The 27,528-nt window shown below is 37.6% G+C and overlaps 1 protein-coding gene across 1 annotated transcript in view; it reads left to right on the plus strand.

Moving 5' to 3' along the window:
• COG5 (component of oligomeric golgi complex 5) overlaps positions 1-27,528 on the plus strand; it is a 268,380-nt gene that overhangs the window by 23,812 nt on the left and 217,040 nt on the right. Inside the window, 1 exon segment of the mRNA XM_070469136.1 lies at positions 7,972-8,092. Within this exon segment, the coding sequence (XP_070325237.1) occupies positions 7,972-8,092 (121 nt within the window).

Below are 27,528 nucleotides of genomic sequence, written 5' to 3' on the forward strand. Positions count from 1 at the left end.
GACTTTTGCTCCTATAACCTTTTATTAGGACTCTGATAGATGATATGCTTGAGACAATCAAAATGACTAGAGAATCTAATAAAAATAAATGAAAAAAAATGACTAGAAAAGCTTCAAAGTAAAAACTAGCAATGACAGTAAGAACGAGGCTTAAATGAGGGCTATAAAGTAGTATGTAATGGCTGTGTGTTACTTTTAAAAAATATTTATTTGTTTATTTTTGGCTGCATTGGGTCTTGTGGCACGTGAGATGTCTCCTTGTGGTGCGCAGGCTTCGTTTTAGTTGAGGTGAGCAGGCTCAGGAGTTGTGGTGCATGGGCCTAGTTGCCCTGCAGCATGTGAGATCTTAGTTCTCCTAACAGGGATCGAACTGCCGTCCCCCACGCTGAAAGGCAGACTCCAAACCACTAGACCTCCAAGGAAGTCCCTGGCTGTATGTTTTGACAAATAAAATTCGACTGTAAGACATCGTGGGGAGAGTATGTGGGGAACAGTTTTTTTAATCTTTCTTCAGTCATATTTTTATTTGTAGTTTCAGTTTTGAGTTCAGGTAATGTTTGTATCATGCAGCAAAGCAAATGAATAATTATACATATTCTAATTCTGTTATCTCTGATGTCTCTGGAGCCAGGAGTCTCTGTGGAAGAAATAATTTACAGATGTAGTTTAGAAGATTAAGTAAATACTCTGTGTTTCTATTTAAGTGGAAGTATCAGTGTAAACTCATGAGATGTTCTAATTTTATCTTAAAATAATGTACACATCATATGTATATATTTTTATGTATATGTATAATGTTAATCTGGGACTGTTTTATGTGTATCGTGGAATCAAGCAAATGAATATTTATGTGGTATTTTAATTTCAACATTTCCTAACTATGTCTACTCCGAAGTCTCAGAAATGAGCAGATCTGGTTCCCCCAACATGGTCTTCAAATGCTACTGACTTCTAAAGGAAATCAGGGCTTCTTTGAAAAATCTTTGATTCCACATCTGGGACATGCAGTATACATTATAATATTTTTATACCTGTATATCCCGAGGATGCTATCAATAACCACTAAGTAGAGTCATGACCAAAGGGTTCAGGAGCCACCTGGAGCAGGCGCTAGGCTGACCAGCCGTGTCAGTTTTAACAGTGCGACACCTGTATCCCAGGAGACCTCTCAGTCTCAGGCAGGTCGTGGACGTGATCAGCCTCAGGGGCTCCCATGGCCAAAAGTGGGACATGGTGAGCACCGGTAAGGGTAGGAGCTACAGTGACTTCACATCTTTTTGTTGTCTTTATGAGTTCATAATGATATCCAAAACAGCGAACTTAATTGTTCATCTTTTGTGGCTATTAGGAAGATAAACTGTTGGTATACCGATGGAAGGAACCCAGTGATACTTCTTACTTTTCTGTATGAACAGTACCACTGGATAAACTAATATAGATGAGGTAAAGCTTCTTCTAATAGAGACATTTTATATGCTAGCAGATAAAGACAAAATGATAGAACTGGAATAACACAATTTTGCAGTCATATTTATTATTATTATTTTTTTATAAATTGAAGTATAGTTGCTTTATACTGCTGTCAATTTCCACTGTACAGCAAAATGACAGCCATACGTATACTAGGTGGTGGGTGTTTATTCTCTAAGTTGTGTCTGATGCTTTGCGACCCCCTGGGCTATAACCCGCCAGGCTCCTCTGTCCGTGGGATTTTCCAGGCAAGAAAACTGGAGTGGGTTGCCATTTCCTTCTTCAGGGGATTTTTCTGACCCAGGGATTGAACCTGCATCTTCTGTGTCTCCTACTGTATCCCTTCTTTTTTGGATACCTTACCATTTAGGCCTCCACAGAGCTCTGAGTAGAGTTCCCTGTGCCGTGCAGTAGGTTCTCAATAGTAATCTGCTAGTAGTGTATACATGTGTCACTCCTAACTTCCCAACTCACCCGACCCCCTCTTTTACCCTTTGGTATCAATACATTTGTTCTCTACATCTGTTGTCTGTTGTAAATTGTTTTAATGGGTTTTGATGTTGAGTATCGGTGTTGCTAACAACAGTGATGAATAAATTTGCCCAGAATATTAACCTGAATCTGATGAAGCTGCTTACATCCAGCCACTAATGTTTAGGGAATATAGAAGATACAGGGACTTGTTAAACTAGAAGACAGTAATCAACTAAACCCAGTCTGTGGGAAACTGTATAGGACAGATGATCCAACATATTTAGCAGATTGCAAAGGAAAAAAGATGCTAAGGAAACCTATATAGATTTAAAAAGAGCCAAATTAAACTAAAGCATTTAGGTATATACACTTCAGTGATGAAGCTATAAATGAAAATAAGGACATGATCACCACAAAAGCCAGAATGATGTCTCTCTTGGGCTGGGGGAAGTAGGGAGGTTGGATGGAGGATGTCATGACTAGAATGCAAAAGTAGGAAGTCAAGAGATACCTAGAGTAACAGGCAAGTTGGGCCTTGGAGTACAAAATGAAGCAGGGCAATGGCTAACAGTTTTGAAAGAGAATGCATTGATCATAGCAAACACCCTCTTTCAACAACACAGGAGACGATTCTATATAGGGACATCACCAGAACGGTCAGTATTGAAATCAGATTGATTATGTTCTTTGCAGCGGAGATGGAGAAGCTCTATACAGTCAGCAAAAACAAGACTGGGAGCTGACTATGGCTCAGATTATGAACTCCTTATTGCAAAATTCATATTTAAATTGAAGAAAGTAGGGAAAACCACTAGGCCATTCAGGTATGACCTAAATCAAATCCCTTAGGATTATACAGTGGAAGTGACAAATAGATTCAAGGGATTAGATCTGGTAGACAGAGTGTCTGAAAAACTAGGGATGGAGGTTCATAACATTGTACAGGAGGTGGTGATCAAAACCATTCCCAAGAAAAAGAAATGCGAAAAGGCAGAATGGTTATCTGAGGAGGCCTTACAAATAGCTGAGAAAAGAGAAGTGAAAGGCAAAGGAGAAAAGGAAAGATATACCCATCTGAATGCACAGTTACAAAGAATAGTAAGGAGAGATAAGGAAGCCTTACTAAGTGATCAATGCAAAGAAATAGAGGAAAACAATAGAATGGGAAAGACTAAGAAATGTTTTCAAGAGAATTAGAGATATCAAGGGAACATTTAATGCAAAGATGGGTACAATAAAGGAAAGAAACAGTATGGACCTAACAGAAGCAGAAGATATTAAGAGGTGGCAAGAATACACAGAATAACTATACAAAAAAGATCTTAATGATCCAGGTAATCATGATGGTGTGATCAGTCACCTAGAGCCAGACATCTTTTGGAGTGCAAAGTCAAGTGAGTCTTAGGAAACATCACTATGAACAAAGCTAGTGGAGGTGATGGAATTCCAGCTGAGCTGTTTCAAATCCTGAAAGATGATGCTGTGAAAGTGCTGCACTCAAAATGTCAGCAAGTTTGGAAAACTCGGCAGTGGCCACAGGACTGGAAAAAGTCAGTTTGATTCTAGTCCCAAAGAAGAGCAGTGCCAAAGAGTGTTCAGACTACAGCATCAGTTCAATTCAGTTCAGTTGCTCAGTTGTGTCTGACTCTTTGCGACCCCATGAATCGCAGCACGCCAGGCCTCCCTGTCCATCATCAGCGCCCAGAGTTCACTCAAACTCATGTCCATCGAGTCGGTGATGCCATCCAGCCATCTCATCCTCTGTCGTCCCCTTCTCCTTCTGCCCCCAATCCCTCCCAGCATCAGGGTCTTTTCCAATGAGTCACTCTTCGCATGAGGTGGCCAAAGACTACAGCATAGTTGCACTCATCTCACATGCTAGCAAAGTAATGCTCAAAGTTCTCCAAACTAGGCTTCAGCAGTATGTGAACTGAGCACTCCCAGATGTTCAGGCTGGATTTAGAAAAGGCAGATGAACCAGAGTCTTAAGTTGCCAACATCCATCGGATCATAGAAAAAGTAACAGAGTTCCAGAAAAACATCTGCTTCATTGACTACACCATAGCCTTTGACTCTGGATCACAACAAACTGTGGAAAATTCTTCAAGAGATGGGAATACCAGACCACCTGACCTGCCTCCTCGAAACCCATATGCAGGTCAAGAAGCAACAATTAGAACCGGACATGGAACAATAGACTGGTTCCAAATTGGGAAAGGCATACGTCAAGGCTGTGTATTATCACCCTGCTTATTTAACTTATATGCAGAGTACATGATGCGAAATGCTGGGCTGGATGAAGCTCAAGCTAGAATTAAGAATGCTGGGAGAAATGTCAGTAACGCAGATGATACCATCCTTATGGCAGAAAGTGAAGAGGAGCTAAGGAACCTCCTGGTGAAAATGAAAGAGGAGAGGGAAAAAGCTGGTGTAAAACTCAACATTTAAAAAAATATGAAAATGGCATCTGGTCCCATCACTTCATGGTGAATAGATGGGGAAACAATGGAAACAGTGACAGACTTTATTTTCTTAGGCACCAAAATCACTGCAGAATGTGACTGCATTCATGAAATTAAGAGACGCTTGCGTCTTGGAAGAAAAGCTATGAGAAACTTAGCATATTAAAAAGCAGAGACATTACTTTGCCAACAAAAGGTCCATATAGTCAAAGCTGTGGTTTTTCTAGTAGTCACATATGGATGTGGAGAAGGCTATGGCAACCGACTCCAGTACTTTTGCCTGGAAAATCCCATGGACGGAGGAGCCTGGTAGGCTGCAGTCCATGGGGTCGCTAAGAGTTGGAAATGACCGAGCGACTTCACTGTCACTTTTCACTTTTCTGCATGGAGAAGGAAATGGCAACCTACTCCGGTGTTCTTCCCTGGAGAATCCCAGGGATGGGGGAGCCTCCTGGGCTGCCATCTGTGGGGTCACACAGAGTTGGACATGACTGAAGTGACTTAGCAGCAGCAGCAGCAGCATGTATGGACGTGAGTTTGGACCTTAAAAAAATCTGAGCGCCAAAGAATTGATGCTTTTGAACTGTGGTGTTGGAGAAGACTCTTGAGAGTCCCTTGAACTGCAAGGAGATCAAACCAGTCAATCCTAAAGGAAATCAACCTTGAATATTTGATAGAAGAATTGATACTGAAGCTGAAGCTCCAATACTTTGGCTACCTGATGCAAAGAACTGACTCATTTGAAAAGACCCTGATTCTGGGAAAGATTGAAGGAAGGAGGAGAAGGGGGCGACAGAGGACAAGATGGTGTATGGCATCACCGACTCAATGGACACGAGTGCGAGCAAACTCTGGGAGACGGTGAGGACAGGGAAGCCTGGCGTGCTGCAGTCCATGGGGTCGCCTAGAGTCGGACCTGGCCGAGCGACTGAGCGGCAGCAGCAACCGCATGGAGGGCTTATGCAGTGGCAGAGCGCGTTTTGTTTCCTGATCCACATGGTGGTTCCAAGTGGGTTTATTTAATTTCTGTATGTAATTTTCTATATATATTATATCTAAATATATTTTTGAATACTGTTTTTTTTTTAAGAACAGTTTAGATTCATAGCAAAATTGAGAGGAAGATATAGATTTCCCATGTATCCCTTGCCCCCACACATGCATAGCCTCCCTGTTAGTCAACATCTATCACCAGAGTGGCAGACTTGTTAAAAAATGATGAACTTACATTGACACATCATTATGAAAGTCCATAGTTCTCTCTTAGTATATATTCTATGGCTTTTGCAAAATACATAATGACATATATCCATCACTATAGGGCTTCCCTGGTGGCTTGGTGGTTAAGAATCTGCCTGCAGTGCACGAGCTGCTGGAGATGTGAGTTCGATCCCCTGAGTCGGGAAGATCCCCTGGAGGAAGGTGTGGCAACCCATTCCAATATTCTTGCCTGGAGAATCGCATGGACAGAGGAGCCTGGTGGGCTACAGTCCATAGGGTTGCAAAGAGTCAGACACAACTAAAATGAAATAGCACACATCCATCTTTATATAGTATTTTCAGTGCCCTCAAAATCCTCTATACTTTGACTCTTTATTCTCCCAACTCCTGGCAACGGCTCATCTTTTTAACTGTCTCTGTAGTTGTATCTTTTCTCAAAAGTCATATAGTTGGAATCATAATATATAGCCTTTTCAGATTGACTCTTTCCCTTAGTAAAATGCATTCAAGATTCCTCTGTGTCTTTTCCTGTCTTGATAGATCATTTCTTGGCAATGCTGAATAATTGTTTGTATTATGTTTGCTGATAAAAGTATGAAATAAAAAATAAGGAAGAAAAGGAAATTAATTGGAGTGAAAGCAATTATGTTAGGAAATGGTGCGAGTTGGTGCTTTATAGATTATCTAAGATGTGTTGACTGAGGATTTTATTAAATGCTGTTGAATTCAACATAATCTGTTAGTAGAGAGCCACTGAAATTTATTAAAAGGGGGGCTAAAGTGCTGAAAACTGTTTCTAAGACGATAAAGCCAGCAAGATGGATTTCAGCAAGAGATTGAAAAGCTACCCAGGAGACCACAGTGTTAAGATAAAAGTGGTAAAGATTTGGATTAGGGTGATGCTTTTGGGAATAGAGGGAAAATAACTATTGTATTATGCAACAGAAGAATAATCAGTAAGACTTGGTGACAGATTAAGTATGGTTGAACAGAAAAGCATTAGAAATAAGCTCAAAGCTTTCATATTTGAGGGCATATCCTTTATTGGTTTAGGTATTAACGGAATTCTGGAAGGACAGTTCATGCTGATTAGGCTAAAATAAGATCTGGTATTTCTCCTCATGATGTGTTTAGAATCTTAAGAGGAATGATTGCTTGGGATTTTACATTCCAAATAGTACATCTAAAAATAGAATTCTGACAAGCAAGAAAGTGATAATAGTGGTTGTTTTTGGTGACTACATAGTTGAGACATAGAAATATGATGGTGACTTTTTATCTTCTGATCTTTTGAATTTTGAATTATATGCTTCCATGACTTATTCAGAAAATAAATCAAATTTAACTAAAAGATTAAGATGCCTAAATCTTCCAGTTTTCGGGGGGGGGCGATTTTTCTTGACATTATTTTATTATTTTAAGTATTGCAGACTGTTGTTACTCAGAAAAGCAGTCAGGTAAACATGTTTAGTATTTGGCTGCTTTGATTTACATATGTTTGTAAACATGTATTTGATTGTACATTTGTGTGTGTTGTACATGCACAGGTGGGGCTTTGTGTGGCTCTGAGGTGTATGTGTGTGTCATTCAGAAAAAATGTTTATAGTTGATGTCTCAGGGATCCTGTCTTCCTAGGGCTTTTAATTAATATTGCCACCAGTTAGGATTTTCCTCCTTAGATGGGAGATGTTGTTGCTTCATCCAGCTTCAGGATCATGCAAAGATGGCTGTGATGTAGCAACATAGACTGTCTCTCTCTTTTTTTTTTATTGTCACTACTGAGGCTGAAGGTAATTACATATATGTTACTCCATCAATCTCTTTTCTTGTCATTCTCCCCTGGCAGTCACCCTGGATTACCTCTGTCTAGAAATGCATGAGTCATTATTTCATGTCGTAGTCTTTTGGATAGGTAAAGACCCAGGATTGGATGTAGTAACAGAAAAGGGAATAGAAGGTGACATACAAATGATAGGTTTGTTTTTAAAATAGCTTTCTCTTTTACATTTAGTCATTAATTATAAATTCGGAAGAATCAATTAAGGGCATGCTTATTCTTCAAGGTCTAGTAAGTCTGTTCCCCTAGGGATGTAGGAACAATAAACTAAGAAACAGTAAGGGACAGTAGTAGGAAGCTAGGCAGCCCTAGCACAGTGGTTGTCAACCTTGGCTATACACTTGGTCTGCATAAGGATATTAAAAAAACCAAAAAAACGGATTCTGCTTTAATTGGTCAGAGCTCTGTCTTGACTGGACATTGGATCTCTAGCATCTGGAAAGATTAAACAGATTCACATCATCATAAAACTTCATGCATTGACTTTACTTACTTAACATTTCACAGGTTGCCTGTGACTTGCTTCGGAGAATCATTCGCATCTTATATCTCAGTAAGAGACTCCAAGGACAGCTGCAGGGGGGAAGTAGAGAGATAACAAAAGCTGCTCAGAGTCTCAATGAACTTGGTAAGTCCTCTTGCTCATCGATTCACTGGTTGAAGGATATTTGTGTTTCCAGTTTTTGGTGATTATAAATTTAAGCCACTTTAACATTTGTGTGTATGTCTTAAGCGAACTTAAGTTTTCATTCCCTAGGGGGAAATGTTCAGGAGAAGTGCTGTTTTTTAGGTCACAAGTCTCATGTTGATACGATGCTTAGAACATCTTTTGAATTCGTTTCTCATTCATCATTCCTTTCTCAAACATTTAGAGCAGCCTCTTGACATTTGAGGGTTTCACAGTCATAGCTTTGACTGTTAACAAGTTGCAAGGTCCATGATGAAGGAGTTCATAATTTTTTAGGCAAAATTTTGAATATCTTCTAAGTACACAAAGAACCACCTAACACCTACATTTTAATGAGACTTTGTGATTTTCTTCTTTTCATTGGGTACCCAGTAATTTTTCTGAAGTGGATGTGTTTAGTGGAATTTGTACCATTTTTAGGTTCAGAAAGTCCTTGATTACATCCATCTCAAATATCAAGAGTCAACTTTCAGTAATGTGTTTTGAAAGTAGTTGTGCCAAAAGAATATCAGAAAGATGTGCATTTTATGTTCTTTTTGAATTTTCCTATCTTTGATATTTCAATTATGTAGTCATACTGTAATGCTTATTGCTTGTTTTTGATTATAGAAAGGTAATATCCTTCACAAATCATGCTTCAACAGCATTTCAGTTTATAATGCTCAAATACATTGCTTAGGCACATCATTGGGAATATATTGAACTTGTAATTTAGTGTGCTTGGAATATATTACATAAAAAGTTAATTTTTAAGCAGTGAGAAATACTTTAGGGTTTTTTCACAATATGTGCTAAATATAAAAGTGTAAAAAATCCTAGTATCAGCTGTTATTTTTTGCTTTGTCACATTTAATTTCTGTGCTCCAAAAAATAAACTGTAGGGTGATAGAATCATTAAAAAGCAAACACACATTATTTCGAGGCTTATTATATTTATCATCACTGACTCTCTTCCATAATAAAAAATTGCTAGATTTTGATTTTGATTATCATCTCTTGTAGAAACAACATATGCTGTGAGGCAAATGGTGATGTCTTCTTTTTTCTACATTAAGGCACAGTTATTCATCATAATGTTCTAAGTTGGTGCAGTGCAGAGTATAAGCTCATTATCTTTCCAATGAAGCTTTGGCTTTACCCAAAGTTTTATAAATGTTAAATGATGACGAGTTGTTGAGAAAGTGGAGTAAATGGTAGAGGTATCTCAAAATGGATTGTATTAATTTAAATTTTTAAAGCTTTGCAGATTATGTGTGCTATTCAAAAATTTCAGAGGCATCACGTCTTCATCATTCACCACTGTAGTTTATTCTTGGACAGTCCTGGCATTGATAATAAGGAGAGTCAAGAGGGAGATAAAGTTTCTACATTTGGTGTTAATGTTTTAATAATGTTAATAATTTAGTAATCACTGTTACAGGTACACATGTACACTATAAATGACATTTCTATGATTGGAACTTCTGTGAAATTATCATGTTTATATTTGTATGGTTCTGGTTCTCTTTAGAAAGAATACAATGATAAACAGTAGTAGGTACTTGATATTAACTTAAAACTAGTCTCTCAAATTTGAAATGTCTTGAGGCTTGAAATGTAGTGACCAGATGAAATACATTGTCATCTGGAAGTTAATTATATTCTGAGGGACTGGAGGGAATGTCAGTGACTGCTAATGGGTGCCACTCTTTGGATTGGTGAAAATGTTCTGGAATTAAATACTGGTGATTGTTGTGCACTTTCTGTCACTACAAAAAGCCACCAAATTGTAGCTTCAAAAGGTTGAGTTTTATGTTGTGTGGATTATATATCAATTTAAAGTTATTTATCAATTAAAAAGTCTATTCTGGGACCTAGCATGCTGGCATATTTTCTTTTTTTAAAAATTGAGGTCTTAGTGATATACAGTAAACTGCAGCATATTGAAAATTTACATATTGGCAAGTTGTGACATGAAGCCATCAATATTAGCATAGTGAACATGACTATCTCCCTCAAAGTTTCCTTATGCCCCTCGATAATATCTTCTTGTGCATTTATGGATCTGCTTTCTATGGAATCAGATAGTTTGTGTGTGGGTTTTTTTTTTTTTTTTTGACTTCTTTCAGTCAGCTTAATTATCTTGATTCATCTGTGTTGTGTGTATCAATAGCTTGTTCTGTTTTATTGCTAAGTAGTTTTCCATTATTATGGATATTCCACAGTTGGTTTATTCATTCACCTGTAGATTTATATTTGAGTTACTAATTTTTGGTTGTTACAAATCAGGCTATCATGAACATTCATATAAAGGTGTTTTTATAGACATTTGCTTTCATTTCTCTTTGATAAAAAATATAGGTATGGAACAACCAGATCATATACTAAGTGTATATGATCTGAAATTGCCCAGGTATTCCACCCAAAGTTGATGAAAACTGCACTTTCTCTACATCCTTGGTAACACTTGTTACAGTCAGTCATCTTAATATTAGCCATTCTAATAGGTATGTAGTAGTATCTTGCTTGGAGAAGGCAATGGCACCCCACTCCAGTGCTCTTGCCTGGAAAATCCCATGGACAGAGGAGCCTGGTGGGCTGCAGTCCATGGCGTTGCGAAGAATCAGACGCGACTCAGTGACTTCACTTTCACTTTTCTGCATCGGAGAAGGAAATGGCAACCCACTCCAGTGTTCTTCTCTGGAGATTCCCAGGGATGGCAGAGTCTGGTGGGCTGCTGTCTATGGGGTCACACAGAGTTGGATATGACTGAAGTGACTTAGCAGCAGCAGCAGCAGCATCTTGCTTTGAGTTCACAAGAAGTTAGTAGAACTAACAAACGAATCTAGCAGGATTTCAGGATATATGGTCAATATATAAAAATTACTTTTATTTCTATGTAATAGTATTAACAAGCAATTGGAAATTGAAGTTAAAAAATACCACTCATAATAACATCAAAAATATGAACTACTTAAGGTTGATTTGACAAAAGATACACATGACCTGTATACTTAGGGTTGAATTTGACAAAAGAGGCATATAGATGGGGAAACAGTGGAAACAGTGGCTGACTTTATTTTTCTGGGTTCCAAAATCACTGCAGATGGTGATTGCAGCCATGAAATTAGAAGACACTTACTCCTTGGAAGGAAAATTATAACCAACCTAGACAGCATATTAAAGAACAGAGACATTACTTTGTCAGCAAAGGTCTGTCTAGTCAAGGCTGTGGTTTTTCCAGTGGTCATGTATGGATGTGAGAGTTGGACTATAAAGAAAGCTGAGCACCAAAGAATTGGTGCTTTTGAACTGTGGTGTTGGAGAAGACTCTTGAGAGTCCCTTGGACTGCAAGGAGATTAAACCAGTCCATCCTAAAGGAGATAAGTCCTGAGTGTTCATTGGGACGATTGATGTTGAAACAGAAACTTCAATACTTTGGCCACCTGATGCGAAGAGCTGACTCATTGAAAAGACCCTGATGCTGGAAAGATTGAGGGCAGGAGAAGGGGAGAACAGAGGATGAGATGGTTGGATGGCATCACTGACTCAATGGACATGGGTTTGGATGGACTCCGGGAGTTGGTGATGGACAGGGAGGCCTGGCGTGCTGTGGTTCATGGGGTTGCAAAGAGTCGGACACGACTGAGCAACTGAACTGAACTGAACTGAACTGAACACAAGACCTGTATACTGAGAACTAAAAACATTATTGAGAACAATTGAAAAAGACCTAAATAAGTGAATAAATTTTGTCTGTGAATTGGAAAACTTGATTGTTTTTAATATGCCCAGTCTCTCTAAATTGATTTGTATAGATTCAACACAATTATATTCTAAGTCCCAGTAAGCTTCTTTAGACATTGACAAACTTATTTTAAAATTCATATGCAAATACAGAGGATCTAGAATAGCCGAAACTTTCAAAAGAAAGCAAAGTTGGAGCATTAATCATACCTGATTGGAAGACCTATTGCAATGACTTCTACTAACCAAGACAAAGAGATAGTCAGGTCAATGGAACGGAGTAGAGAGCCCAGAAGAAGATTCACTCATGTAAGAAAAATGGATTTTTGGCACATTTATTGAAGACAAGATAGTGTTCTCAACAGATGGTACTGGAACAATTGGATAGCCATATGTAAAACAGGGAACTTGTATTCAGACTTTATTTCATATTAAAAAATAAAGCAAAACTGAAAATGGATCATAGTCCTAAATGTAAAACTTAAAACTATAAAAGTTCTGAAAGGAAACATAGAACATTTTTATGACTTTGATTAGAAAATGATTTCATAGATATATAACCAAAAGCACAGTCCCTTCCCCCCCACCACCACACACAAATTGGTAAATTAGATGTTATCAAATTTTAAAATTTCTATGAGTGATTGTGTTAGAGGAATGAAAAGACAAGCCATAGACAGAAAATGTTTTTAGAGTATATATTTGATAAAGGACTTGTGTCTAGAATATATGAAAAACTTTGAACATTGGTAAGAACATAAACAACCCAATTAAAAAATAGGCAAATCTTTGAACAGACACTTCATCAAAGAATGTATGTGAATGGAAAATATGTATATAAAATACTCAATATCATTAGGCATTAGGGAAGTAAAAATTAAAATCAAACTGGTAACTTATTGACAGAATAAGCAGAATTTGTTTAGTGCAGACTTATATGTAGCTTTTCATTCAGATTATTATGTATGGTTAAAAAAAACTACATAGTGCAGATTTCAGGATTAAATTGTATCACAGTGATTTGTGATTTCTTCAGGACAAGTCTTGGGAGTAGATAATTTAGGTCTTTTTTTGAGCATTAGTTAAGGCAAAACACTTAAATCACATTTAAGATATACCATGTTTATACAGTGAATGTATTTTATGCTGTGTGGCACAGCCAAAAAAAGAAAGTATATCCTCCATTAATTTTCATTGTGTCTGATCTATTCTCTGAGTTTTATAATTTTGTTGCTAAGTTGCAGCATATTAGCACCATATATCATGAGAAAATATTCTTAAAACCAAATTTATCACAGAAGCATTTTATGAAATATTTATTATGGAAGGAACGGATAGTCTAAGTTCATTTTATCAATTAATATTCTTATTATAACTGATACTTTCTCGATCTGATAAAACAGTACTTATATGCAACATTTTTGATTTATTCATAGGTGGGAAAAAGTATGTTTTATATAGTCTTGTCACATAATAGGTGATTAATGAACTAATTAATTTTTTGAGATGTCTATAAGATGATATAGTTGCTGAAAATTTTAGGAAGTTTTATTTCAGGGTTTTAAAAATTGTTTATTAGTGGAAAATTTGTAAGTAATCCATGTAACTGTTTCCAGGATTAAATTAGATCTAAGATGGCTTCCCTGGTGGCTCAGAGGTTAAAGCATCTGTCTCCAATGCGGGAGACGTGGGTTCGATCCCTGGGTTGGGAAGATCCCCTGGAGAAGGAAATGGCAATTCACTACAGTATTCTTCACTGGAGAATCCCATGGTTGGAGGAGCCTGGTAGGCTACAGTCCATGGGGTTGCAAAAAGTCGGACACGACTGAGCAACTTCACTCACTGTAGTTGGTTTGCCTGGGAAATCCCATAGACAAAGGAACCTGGCAGACTATAGTCCATTGGATGGCAGAAGTTGGATACGACTTAGTGACTGAACAACAACAAATAGTTGTTTTACAATGTGTTAGTTTCTGGTGTATAGCAAAGTGATTGAGTTACACATACACACACACACACACACACGTGTTCTTTTTAATATGCTTTTCCATCATGATTTATTTCATCATGGTTTATTGAATATAGTTCCCTATGCTACACACAGTAGGACCTTGTTGTTTATCTGTTTTATATGTAGTAGTTTGTATCTGCTCACCCCAAACTCCTACTTTATCCCTCCCTCATCCCCTTTCCTGTTTGATAACAATGTTTGTTCTCTATGTCTGTGAGTGTGTTTCTGTTTCATAGCTAAGTTCATTGTACCATATTTTAGATTTAATCTCTCAATGATATCATATGGTATTTGTCTTTCTCTTTCTGACTTAATTCACTAAATATGATAATCTTTAGGTGAGATGATATCTGAAGTGCATTTAAAACATATATAGCTTCAACATAGCAAATTCAATGTATGCCTTTTTAAACCTACAGTGTTAGTCACATATGATGACAAATGGCTTCAGTAACTGTGTTTGATTTATTGTTTTTGGATCACTAGGTTGTGTCCGACACTTTGTGACCCCATGGGCTGCTGCACACCAGGCACCTCTGTCCTCCACTGTCTCCTGTAGTTTGCTCAAATTGATGTCCATTGAGTTGGTGATGCTATCCAACTATTTGATCCTCTGCTGCTCCTTTCTTTTGCCATCAGTCTTTCCTAGCATCAGGGTCTTTTCCAATGATTTAGATGGTCTCTGAAAGTGAAAGTGTTAGTTACTCAGTTGTGTCCGACTCTTTGTGACCACATAGACTGTAACCCTCTAGGCTCCTCTGTCCATGGAATTCTCCAGGCAAGAATACTGGAGTGGGTAGCCATTCCTTTCTTCAGGGGATCCTCCTGACCCAGGGGTCCAACCCAGGTCTCCTACATTGCAGACAGATTCTTTACTGTCTGAACCACCAGGGAAAATACTCCCACATGTGACTGGATTCAGCTACCCCCAGATGGGGGTGACGCTGTGCTTAAATCCAGAATAATGGGTTTATGCTGATGTCTAGGGTTGCCAGTAGTTGAAGACATATGCCTGTTATCAATAAAATTACACACCAATAAACCCTCATTTTTTAACTAATTGAATTTAATGTTAGTCAAATTTATATTTAACAGATAATACCCATACAGCATTTTAAAATCTTATTTTACTAGTTTTATCTTTCATCACATAGTGTCAAAAAACAAGAATTATATCCAGACAAAAACAGGCAGCTTAGTTTTTGTAAACTTTAGTATGGTATTTGTAACATTTTAAAGTTTCTGTACATTTCAAAGTAGTATTTTTGGGTGTATAATTTATTTCATATGGTCAAGTAATGCTTATGGAAACTGTAGTTTACCTTATTATTTGTCACCCCATGTTGGAATATTCATCATTGTTTGAGAAAAATTAATTTAGTGTAAGATTCTTCAATGGGTAAAATTTTTGTACCAAATTTTTAATTTTTTTGTTCCTTAGGGATTTATTTCCTATTTGGATGTTTAAACTAGAGTATATAAATTTTTTAAATGGCAGTGTATCTTAAATGAATATAAACAATCCCCCAGATACCGGCATCTTATTTTATTGACAGTTCCTTTTTATTGATTATTTTATTGATTGTTCCTTAAAAATGGCGTCAGCCTGCTTCTAGTGATTTTCAGCTTTGAATTTCTAAATCTGATATTTTGGGGGAACATTAGGTGAGCTGTTCTACTTTTCATTGCCATTATGCTTGATTGCTTTATATAAATTCTAAGAACTATGGTAAACAGGTTTTATCAATCTTTGGTTTAGTAAATTGAGATTGGCTATAGGCGAATTTAGAGGTTCAGTGTATTTTTATGATCATAGTTATACTTCTAGAGTTCTTCATTTTAATACCATGTAAACAACAGGGCAGGTAGGCAGGTATGATCTTTTGAGAGACATGTTTGGTAAGACAGGATACAGTTTTAGTCATTTGTTTTAATTTTTGGTTAGGGACTTGAAATCTGTTTCAACAAATTAGAAATATATATATTTTAACTGTATCTAAATAGAAGATAATGCTGATAGTACACTTTTATTATCACAACTAGGAATACGTTCAGAGGTAAGTGGTGATGATCTGTATTATTTTCATATTAATTATATTAAAACTGAAATAATTTCCCTTTGAGGAAAAGGAATTCCCAAGTCATTGTATCTGGCAAATCGTTCTCTAAAATCCAGTTGAATTACAGCATATAACTCGAAAAGGCCAAGTTAGTTATCTAGGGATATATCTTACGTGTATGGCTAGTTTATTCTGGTGAGTACGTCAGAAAAGCATGATGGTCAGAATGAGGTGATACATAGAGATTTACAGAGAATTTCCTGCAGCGTTTATAGGGATTGATAACATTCAGTCTGCTTTGAAAAATCTCCATGTCTATGTTATATGTTCTGCATCACTTCTCAAGTTTACCAAGAGCAGCTTCCTGAAGAAAATGCTGAATTTATCAGCAACTAAAGACTTCCTTCATATATTGCAGGAAAGAACAATTGGATAGGATCTTTATATTTCAAAGCAGGATACCAGCCCTTACATTTTAATTTGGTTTCCAAAGTGTATGAATCTACACTTGGTCAGTCTAACATAACATTACTGGTAGACTTCCCAGTTTCTTTCTCATTCATCCTTTCTGGCAGAGTTCAGTATTTGTTGAGTTTTCATCTTCTTAGTAACATTGAGCACAAGGATGGGACTACTCCCCTGCTCCAGGACTTAAATCATGATTGGTCCTGATAGTTTCATTCTTTTCTGTTATTGTTTAGATGTAGACATGTGGCCTCATCTGGGCTGAGGAGACTTGAGGAAAGTGAACTGAAAAGTTCCAAACTTTTTGGAAAGGTTTTCTGTGCAAGTAAATGCAGATAAAAAGGAGGAACTAGGTGGAGACTAGACACTATTCCTGTTTCTAAACTTACAAGCTGAGGTATTCTACTTAACTATTTGCACCAAATAATTTCCAGATCTCTTTACCATTTCATTCAGTTCTCTCACTTTATTTCACAAACTTAAGGAAAAAAAAAAAAAACTCTTCTGGATACGTTGTTAATAATAGTAATACTTTATATTGGTATGGTCCTTATATGTTCGCTCATGTAGTCTTACTAAATTTTCTCCCTTCTTTCATTTCTCTTTTCTTCTCTCATCATCCTTATATTCCTCCTTCTTTCCAGGTTTCCCAGTCTATTCTTTCCTCTTTTCCCCTGCCCCCCCCCCCCCCTTTTTGATTGCATTGTGCAGCTTGCAGTACCTTAGTTCCCCGACCAGGGATCAAACATACCCCCCATCTCCCCCCCGCCCCAGGTAAAATTGTGGAGTCCTAACCACTGAACTACCAGAGAATTCCCACATCTGTATTTATAAGAGATATTGGCCTGCAGTTTTCTTTTCTTGTAGTATGTCTGTTTGGCTTTGATATTTGGAAGTATTCCCTTCTCTTCAGTTTTTAGAACAGTTTGAGAAGTTTTTGGTTTTTATTCTTCTTTAGATGTTTTTTAGAATTCAGCAGTGCAACTGTCTGGTCCTGGGCTTTTCTTTGTTGGAATTTCTTGGGGTTTTTTTTTTTTGCGTGTGCGCTCATCAGATAGCTTTGTATATTCCGTTTTAGTTTTTCTCTGAACTTTTTAGCTATAGGTTTGCATTATTTTTTTGTAGGAATTTCTCTAGGGATTACAACATGCATCTTTAATTTAGCACAATCTCCTTAGTTTTTATGTTGAATTACTTCAGGGGAAATCAGGTGTTTTGAAGTCATTGTCTACTAAATCTCTTGTGTGAGTCCACTTGCAGAGTCAGTTCCTATGGTCTGCCTTTTAATTTTTTCCCCATGAGTATGGGTTATGTACACCCATTTCTTTGCATGTGGAGTAATTTTTTTAATTGAATATAGTTGATTTACAATATTGTGTTTCTGGTGTACAGAGAAATGATTCAGTTTTATATGTATATAAAATATATTCTTTTTAATGTTCTTTTCCATTATGGTTTATTACAGGATACTGAATATAGTCCCCTGTGCTATGTAGTAGGCCCTTGCTATCGATATATTTTATATATAGTAGTTTGTATCTGCTAATCCCAAACTCCTACTTTATCCCTCTGCCCTCCCCTTTCCCTTTTGGTCACCATTAGTTTGTTTTCTGTGTCTACAAGGCTGTTTCTGTTTTGTAAATGAATCCATTTGTGTTGTGTTTCAGATTCTGAATATAAGTGACACAGTATTTATCTTTTTCTTTCTGACTTCATGTAGTATGGTATTCTTTAGGTCCATCTGTATTACTGCAAATGGCTTTAGTTCTTTTTTTCTTTACCCAGTAGTAAGTCATTGGGTATATATACACCCCATCTTTATCCATTCTTCTGTCAGTGGACATCTAGGTTGCTTCCATGTCTTGGCTATTGTAAATAGTGCTGCTGTGAACATTGGGGTACATGTACCTTTTTAATTATACTTTTCTTTGAATGAATACCCAGGAGTGGGATTGCTGGATCATATGGTAACTTTAGTTTCTTAAGGAACCTCTATTCAGTTCTCCATAGTGGTTGTACCAATTCACATTCCCATCAACAGTGTAGGATTCCTTTTCTCCACACCCTCTCCTGTATTTGTTACTTGTAGACTTTTTTTTTTTTTACTTGTAGACTTTTTAATGATGGCCCCTCTGACCCGTGTGAGGTGACACGTCATTGTAGTTTTGATTTACATTTCTCTTTTTTTAAAAATTAATTAATGATGTTGAGCATCTTTTCATGTCCCTGTTGGCTAGTTGTATGTCTTCTTTGGAGAATTGTGTTTAAGTCTTCTGCTTGTTTTTTGATTGGATTGTTTGGGTTTTTGTTTTTGAGTTATATGAGCTGTTTGTATATTTTGGAAATTAAGCCCTGGTCGGTCACATTGTTTGCAAAAGTTTTTTTCCAATTTGTAGGTTGTCTGTTTTTTTTTTTTTTTTATGGTTTCCTTTGCTGTGCAAAAGCTTAAATGTTTATTTTCCATTTGTTCATTTTTTAAAAATTAATTTCTTTGGCTGTACTGGATCTTCATTACTGTGTGGGCTTTTCTGTAGTTGTGGAGAGCAGGGGCTACCCTCTAATTGCTGTGTGTAGGCTTCTTAATGCAGTGGCTTCTCTTGTTGCAGAGCATGGGCTCAAGGATATGGGGGCCTCAGTAGTTGCCACACATGGGCTTTCAAGCACAGGCTCAGTAGTTGTGGTCCATGGTCTCAATTGCTCTGTGGCATGTGGAATCCTTCCAAATCAGGGATCAAACCTGTGCCTCTTGCATTGGTATGCGAATTCTTCACTGAGCCACCAGAGAAGCCCCTGTTTTTGCTTTTATTTCTGTTGCATTGGGAGACAGACCTAAGAAGACACTGGTACAATTTATGTCAGAGAGTGTTTTGCCTATGTTCTCTTCTAGGAGTTTTATGGTATAGTGTCTTATATTTTTCTTCAAGCCATTTTGAACTTATTTATTTATGTGCAGCTGTCCAGCGTTCCCCAACCACTTGCTGAAGAAGCTGTCTTTTTCCTATTGTGTGTTCTTATCTCCTTTTTCAAAAGTAGATATGTGGATTTATTTCTGGGCTGTCTGTTTTGTACCATTGACCCAACATATGGAGTAATTTTTGGTTGAAAACTAGACATTGTGGATAATACATTTGTCACTTTAGATTCAGTTATGTTCTGTGAGGATTGCTCTTTGTTGTTGTTATTCTTAAAACTGGCAGTTAACTTGTTGATCTCAAACTACACAGTCTTCTTTCTGTACTGTGATCTTCATCTCTGCTGTGTTCTTTTGGTTTATAGCTATTGCTTTATTAACCTGGTACCTTACAGGTCTCCCTTGTACCTCTATTTAGATGTCACCAGGAATTTTGGCAGAGTTGATATTAAGATCATGGGCCTCAACTTTTTTGTTTCTTCTTTTCCTTCAAAGTTTCCTTCCTAAATTTCCAGCTGCTCTTTCAGCTCTGAGCTCTGGCCTGTAATACCTCAAGTTATAGTAAGGCTCCAGGTGTTTGCTGCTTGAGCCATGTAGTGTTTGGAGACAACCGTCAGTCTAAAAGGGGGCTTCCAAAATGGTGCTAGTGGTAAAGAACCCATTGGCAATGCAGAAGATGCAAGAGACATGGGTTCAATCCCTGGGTTGAGAAGATCCCCTGGAGGAGGGCATGGCAACCTCCAGTTATCTTGCCTGGGAAATCCCATGGACAGAGGAGCCTGGTGGGCTGTGGTCCATAGGGTTGCAAAGAGTCAGACATGATGGAGAGACTGAGCACATGGCATGAATGATCTGTCTAAAAGATGGAGTAAACTCACATGTCTTGCCTATCTTTAAAGGGTACACATCCCTCCGACTTCTGCTTGCTTTTCTCTGCATCCTTCTGGATCCTTCTCGCCCACATGTGTTATTTTAATGGTAAGCTATTAAAAGGGATTTTGGTCTTGCTCCTGCTGTGGGTCTCTTCTTTTTAGGATTTTTGTTTCTAAATTTATAGTTAATCTGTTTACCTTAATTCATGTTCTCTACCATCTCTGGACTGTAAACATGTATTTTTTTGCTGCAAGAGCTATGGACTTTGGAATGGGAGTTGATCGCAGTAATAGCAGTCAGTGCCCTTAGGCAAAAAAGCCCAAAGTTCTAAGGAACTCTTATCCTTTGCAATTTATGTACTTTAAATGTAACCCTTCCTTTGGTATGTTCCTGCCTTTGGTTTCTTTCCAGGGCCTTAAACGAAATGCTTTTTAAAATGGCTTATCTAGACCAATAAACACACGAAAAGATGTTCAACATCACTATTAGAGAAATGCAAATCAGAACTAAAATGAGGTATTACCTTGCATCGGTCAGAATGATCATCATCAAAAAATAAACAATAAATGCTGGAGAGGATGTGGTGAAAAGGGAACCCTCTTACACTGTTGGTAGAAATGCAAACTGAAATAGTCTTTATGGAGAATAGTATGGAGCTTCCTTAAAAAACTAGGAATAAAACCAGGAATAAACCTACCATGTGACCCAACAATCCACTACTAGTTATATACCCTGAGAAAGCTGCGATTCTAAAAGATACATGTACCCCAGTGTTCACTACAACACTATTTACAATATCCAGGACATGGAAACAACCTAGAGTTCTTCTACAGGTGAATGGATAAAGAAGATGTGATACAGTATGCAGTGGGATATTCAGTCAGTTCAGTCGTTCAGTCATGTCTGACTTTTTGCGACCCCATGGACTGCAGCACACCAGGCTTCCCTGTCTATCCCCAACTCCTGGAGCTTACTCAAACTCATGTCCATCGAGTCGGTGATGCCATCTAACCATCTCATCCTCTGTCGTCCCCTTCTCCTCCCGCCCTCAATCTTTCCCAGCATCAGGGTCTTTTTAAATGAGTCAACTCTTTGCATCAGGTGACCAAAGTATTGGACTTTCAGCTTCAGCATCAGTCCTTCCAATGAATATTCAGGACTGATTTTCTTTAGGATTGACTGGTTTGATCTCCTTGCAGTCCAAGGGAGTCTCAAGAGTCTTCTCCAACACCACAGTTCAAAAGCATCAGTTCTTCAGCGCTCAGCTTTCTTTATGGTCTAACTCTCACATCCGCACATGACTACTGGAAAAACCATAGCTTTGACTAGACAGACCTTTGTTGGCAAAGTAGAGTCTGCTTTTCAATATGCTGTCTAGGTTGATCATATCTTTTCTTCCAAAGAGCAAGCATCTTTTAATTTCATGGCTGCAGTCACCATCTGCAGTGATTTTGGAGCCCCCAAAAATAAAGTCTGTCACTGTTTCCATTGTTTCCCCATCTATTTGCCATGAAGTGATGGAACAAGATGCCATGATCTTAGTTTTCTGAATGTTGAGTTTTAAGCCAACTTTTTCACTCTCCTCTTTCACTTTCATCAGGAGGCTCTTTAGTTCTTCTTTGCTTTCTGCCATAAGGATGGTGTCATCTGCATATCTGAGGTTATTGATATTTCTCTCAGCAGTCTTGAGTCCAGCTTGTGCTTCCTGCAGCTCAGCATTTCTCATGGTGTACTCTGCATATAAGCCAGGTGACAATATACAGCCTTGAAGTACTCCTTTCCCGATTTGGAACCAGTCTGTTGTTCCATGTCCAGTTCTAACTGTTGCTTCTTGACCTGCCTACAGATTTCTCAAGAGGCAGGTCAGGTGGTCTGGTATTCCCATCTCTTGAAGAATTTTCCACAGTTTGTTGTGATCCACACTGTCCAAGGCTTTGATGTAGTCAATAAAGAAGTAGATATTTTTCTGGAACTCTCTTGCTTTTTCAATGATCCAGTGGATGTTGGCATTTTGATCTCTGGTTCCTCTGCCTTTTCTAAATCCAGCTTGAACGTCTGGAAGTCCTCAGTTCACGTATTGCTGAAGCCTGGCTTGGAGAATTTTGAGCATTACTTTGCTAGCATGTGAGATGAATGCAGTTGTGCAGTTGTTTGAACATTCTTTGGGATTGGAATGAAAACTGATGTTTTGCAGTCCTGTGGCCACTGCTGAGTTTTCCAAATTTGCTGGCATATTGAGTGCAGCACTTTCACAGCTTCATCTTTTAGGATTTGAAATAGCTCAATGGTGGTGGACTACTACTCAGCCATAAAAAAGAATGCATTTGAGTCAGTTCTAGTGAGGTGGATGAATCTAGAGCCTGTTATACAGAGTGAAGTAAGTCAGAAAGAGAAAAACAGATACCATCTATTAAGTCATATATATCTGGAATCTAGAAAAGTGGTATTGATGAACCCATTTGCAGGGAAAGAATAGAGATGCAGATGTAGAGAATGGACTTATGGACACAGTAGGGGAAGGAGAGAGTGGGATGAATGGAGAAAATAGCATCAGCATCTGTACACTCTCATGGGTAAAATAGATAGCTGGAGAAAAGTTGCTGTATAACACTGTTATGACCTAGAGGAGTGGGACGGGAAGAGGAGCGGGAGGCTCGGGAGGGAAAGGACATGTGGATGTTTATGGCTGGTTTGTGTTGTACAGCAGAAACCAACACGACATTGTAGAGCAGTTTTCTTCCAATTACAAAATAAAGACATTAAATGGCTTATCTAGGTTTAGAAATTATCTGTAGGAAACTATACTTGACCGATTTACTCTGCCATTAGTGAAAGCTAGACTAAAATAAATTGTATTTGCCTTTTATGCATATGCAGTCAAAGTCCATAAAGTCAGATGAGCTTTGTAAATTTGAATTGCTTTGCTAAAAATCTCTGTAGGTTGAGAATCCATGCATTAATATTAGTTTTTTAATATGATTAGAATTAATGTTCAGTGCAGACTTGAATTTTATGTATACAAAATCTCTGTATTCCCAAAGAGTGAATGGATTCAAGAATGATTCATGGAGTCTTAAGTAATGTGCAGATATAGAACAATAAAGTTGCCAAATTATTTTCTCTTTACTGTGCCTTTTGGAGTCTATTGCTATTTAAAGTTATTACTCTGTTTTGAATGGATGACATATTTTGTGAAAATTTTTACTTAAGGTTTTATGGGATCTTTTTTCTGTCTGTTTAACTAAGACAAGTTAGTTCTCTAAGGCAAGTTCTCTGAGACAAGTCTTTTGTTTACTTAGAAGAGAAACAGGAGAACTATACCCATAGAAGTTATTCTTCCTTTTAGCCAAAGCTAGTTTAAAAGCAGCAACACCCTTTCTCTAGTCTTCAGATATATTTAATATGAGGATTCTAAGTTTTTGGATGGTTGTGTCTTGCACTGATGGGTCTTATCACTATTTTAACAAATTGATTTTTGTTTCTGTGCTATAAAAAGTGTTAGGCTTTCTAGAAGTTATCATTCAACCCTGTGTGTCTTTCAGGGTGTCTTTAGCTTTATGGGAAGCTTTCTTCCAGATAAAGATTTGTGGAACAAAGTGAAGACTGAGAGTGGTAGAAACTGGTGCCAGTGGAAGAAACCAGTGCTATTTCACAGTGAGAACTATAGTTAGCCTTGAGTAAGTTGTTAAGATACTTAGATATTTTGTTGTTGAGTTGTTGAGATACTTAGACAGTTTTCCATTTAAGAGGAGGAAAGGAAGTAGTAGTGATAATGTCTGTCTAAGTTGATGGGTTCTTTGGTAGTGGTAGTATTTGCTGAAGATTGCTGAGTGTTTTGAACTCTGTATTTTAGTCTGGGGAGTTTTTCATTTAGCCAGAGGATGGGTACATGCTGTTTTGTTCCTTGCTTTGATCAGTGCAGTTCAGCAAGTATGGTGTCGTGTGGTAAAAGGGAGAGTGCTAGTTGCTCAGTCGTGTCCGACTCTTTGTGACCCCATGGACTGTAGCCCTCCACGCTCCTCTGTCCATGGGATTTTCTAGGCAAGAATATTGGGTGGGTTGCCATTTCCTTCTCCGTGGGATCCTCCTAACCCAGGGATCTAACCCAGGTCTCCTGCATTGCAGGCAAATTTTTTACCATCTGAGCCATCAGGGAAACCCATTGTATGGTAGGCACAATAATGTGTCTCCTCTAAGATAGTTTTATCTTACTCACTAGAACCTATGAATATGGTACCTTATATGGCAGAAGGAACTTTGCAAATGTAGTTTCTTGTGGACCTTGAGATGAGATTATTCTGATTATCCAGATGGGACCATTCTAAATACGTGAGTTTTTGAACGTGAAAGCGGAAAGCAGAAGAGTGAGCCAGAGAAATGGAATGGTAGAAGAGGAGGCTGGAGAGATTTGAAGTGTGAAAGTACTTAACCTACCATAGGTGGCTTTGAAGTTAAAGGAAGGGAGGCATGGACATGAAGATGTCCTCTAGTAGCTGGGAATTGTCCCCGAATGACAAGAAGGAAATGGGAACCTCAGTGCTACAACCTGAAGGAATTAAATTCTGCCAACATAATGAATGAACAAGGGAACGGTATGATATCTCCCTTAGAACTTCCAGAAAGGAATGTAGCTATGGTAACACCTTGATTTTTCTCCCATTGAGACTCATTTTGAACTTCTAACATTCAGAACTGGAAGATAATAAATTTGTAGTTTTCAGCCTTCTAAGTTTGTGGTAACTTGTTCTGGTAGCAAATAAAAAGCAAATGCATCTGTACAACATCAGCTGGCTGGATGAAGGATTATTTGTGTATTGTAGGAAAGAGAGTGGCTGATCTGTGAAGCTCTGAACTAGGAAGACCTTAGAGTCAAAACAAAATAAAATACACATACAAGCACAGAAGTGCCAAACTATATAACTTTTTATTGACAGGAAACAGGTACTTTCTTTATACACAGATATGAAATATTAACTGATGTTTTTAAAGTTAACAGTTGTAATGGAATAGGTGTTGTAAAATATCCTGCATATTCTTCTGATATCATGGCTAATGATACATCTTTTTCCCTGTTGCTCTTAAGAAACAAATAATGGCCTCAGGCCACATTAAAGATTTTATAGGTAAATAATTTGGGTGTAAAAGAAAACTACTATTTATTCTAATCAAGCTTATGAATGGCTTCCCTTATGGCTCAGCAGTAAAGAATCTGCCTGCAATGCAGGAGATGTGAGTTTGATCCCTGGGTGGTGAAGATACCCTTGAGGAGAATATGGCAACCCACTCCAGTATTCTTGCAGGGAAAATCCCATGGATTTTCCCATGGCTTCTCTAAGCCTGGTGGGCTACAGTCCATGGGTTGCAAAGAATTGGACACAACTTAGCACATACACACAACACATACAAGCTTACATAATCAATTCTATACTGATAAATGTTTTAATATGTGCTTGCCTCTAAGACTGTTTTATAGTTATTGCACTGATTAATAAATCCATTCTTGGTCTTTGGGGTACTTGTAGGATGTTATTCCAGATCTGATTATAGGCACATGATGGGGCCTGGTTATGTGACATAGTTACTTCTAACAGAAATAAGAATAACATTTAGTCAGGATCTCAATGCAACGAACAAGGCATTTTGCATAGAATTAATTTCCTAGTAAAGTTAGTAGTTTGAAATCTTGTTTGCTTTTAATCTATGATATGAGGAATTGTGCTTGGTCTTCTCCGTAAATGCTGAGTTGTGGTAATTGCTGGACAGAGGGTGGAGGAGGGAGAGAATGTATTTTTTGTTTTAAAAAAGTTTGGTGGTGCTTAAGAATAGTCATCTATTTGATGTAGAGACTTTCTACCTAAAACAAAGAAATGAAAGTAATATTCCAGAGTGGGTAGCAATGAAAATAAAAACTGAAAAGGAGTAGCTGGGAAGACTTCTTCTGAGGATAAATGACTTGAGAACAAATCTTATTGAATGGGCACTTGGAGGCTAGTTCTTTTAATGTAGTAACTGAAACAATATAGTATTCACAAACTTTCCTTTCATCATAGTAATATTCTCTTTACTGACACTTTAGAGGCTTCAAAACATCCTAAAATTGTACCATAAAATATCATAATTGTTTCTACTATGTATATAGTTCATGATTAAGAGACAAGAGAATGTAGGCTTTGAAGCCATCTAGAGCTTGATTTAAATCCCATTTCCATCCCTCTTGCTAACTATGTTAGTTTTGACAAGGTAAATTCTCTCTCAGATTTCAAAGGACTGTTGGGTAGATTTAATGAGACACATTTATAGATTGTCTTTGACCTTGCCTAGCATATAGCAGGCCCCCCAGTATTGCTTTCCTTTTATCCTTCTTTCTTTAGAAATAGGACTAAAGGATGAATTTGTTAATATATATTTTGAAGTCACATTGGTTATTCATCATTATCTGTGGTTTTGTGTTCCACTTTTACATGTTCAAAAATGCCATCTTTTTCATTCATTTAACAAAATCACATAATATACATTTCTTATGCATTTTTTTCTGTTAACAAAATAGTGAAGCATTACTATAAAAAGTTTCAAGTTGAAGGTGGGCTGTATGTCTCTATGTGTTTGTATGATCAGTTGTGTCTTACTCTTTGTGACCCCATGGACGGTGGTCTACTGGGCTCCTCTGTGCATGGAATTTTCCAGTCAAGAATGCTAGAATGGGTTGTCATTTCCTGTTCTGGGGGATTTTCTCAACATAGGAATCAAATGGGTCTCCTGCGTTGGCAGGCAGATTCTTTATCACTAGCACCACTGATATGGTGAATAAACACATCTAAACACATTAAGTCTCATATACTGAGGTGAGAAAAAGTATTTTTTTGAGTAACTAGACTAATCAATACATAGTTTTTTTTTTTTTTTTTACAACTGTAATACATCACATAATTGAAAGCACATTAAAAAATAAAATTTCAGAAAAATGATAAAAGCTGTCATTGACTGCTTGTGGCAAGTACTGTGCTAAACTAACCATTGTATATATTTTATGTCACTGAGATTTCCCAACCTCAGTGAGATAAAGTAGATGCTATCATTTTGCAAATGGGCAAACAGAGCCTCGATGAGATTAAGTAGCATTCCTAGGATCACACAGATAGTAAGAAGAGGATTTCGACTTTCACCTATTTGTTTCTTCTACTTGTTCTCTGGTGGAGGTGCTAATGAGAACCACAGTGCTATAAGACAAAAGAAATTTGTCAAGTTGGGACTTTTTCAAATTTTGGGTTACAGGCTTAGTTCAGTTGCTCAGTTGTGTCCGACTCTTTGTGACCCCTTGGACTCTAGCAT

Source organism: Odocoileus virginianus, chromosome 1, assembly GCF_023699985.2.
Source record: "Odocoileus virginianus isolate 20LAN1187 ecotype Illinois chromosome 1, Ovbor_1.2, whole genome shotgun sequence".
Lineage (NCBI taxonomy): Eukaryota > Metazoa > Chordata > Mammalia > Artiodactyla > Cervidae > Odocoileus > Odocoileus virginianus.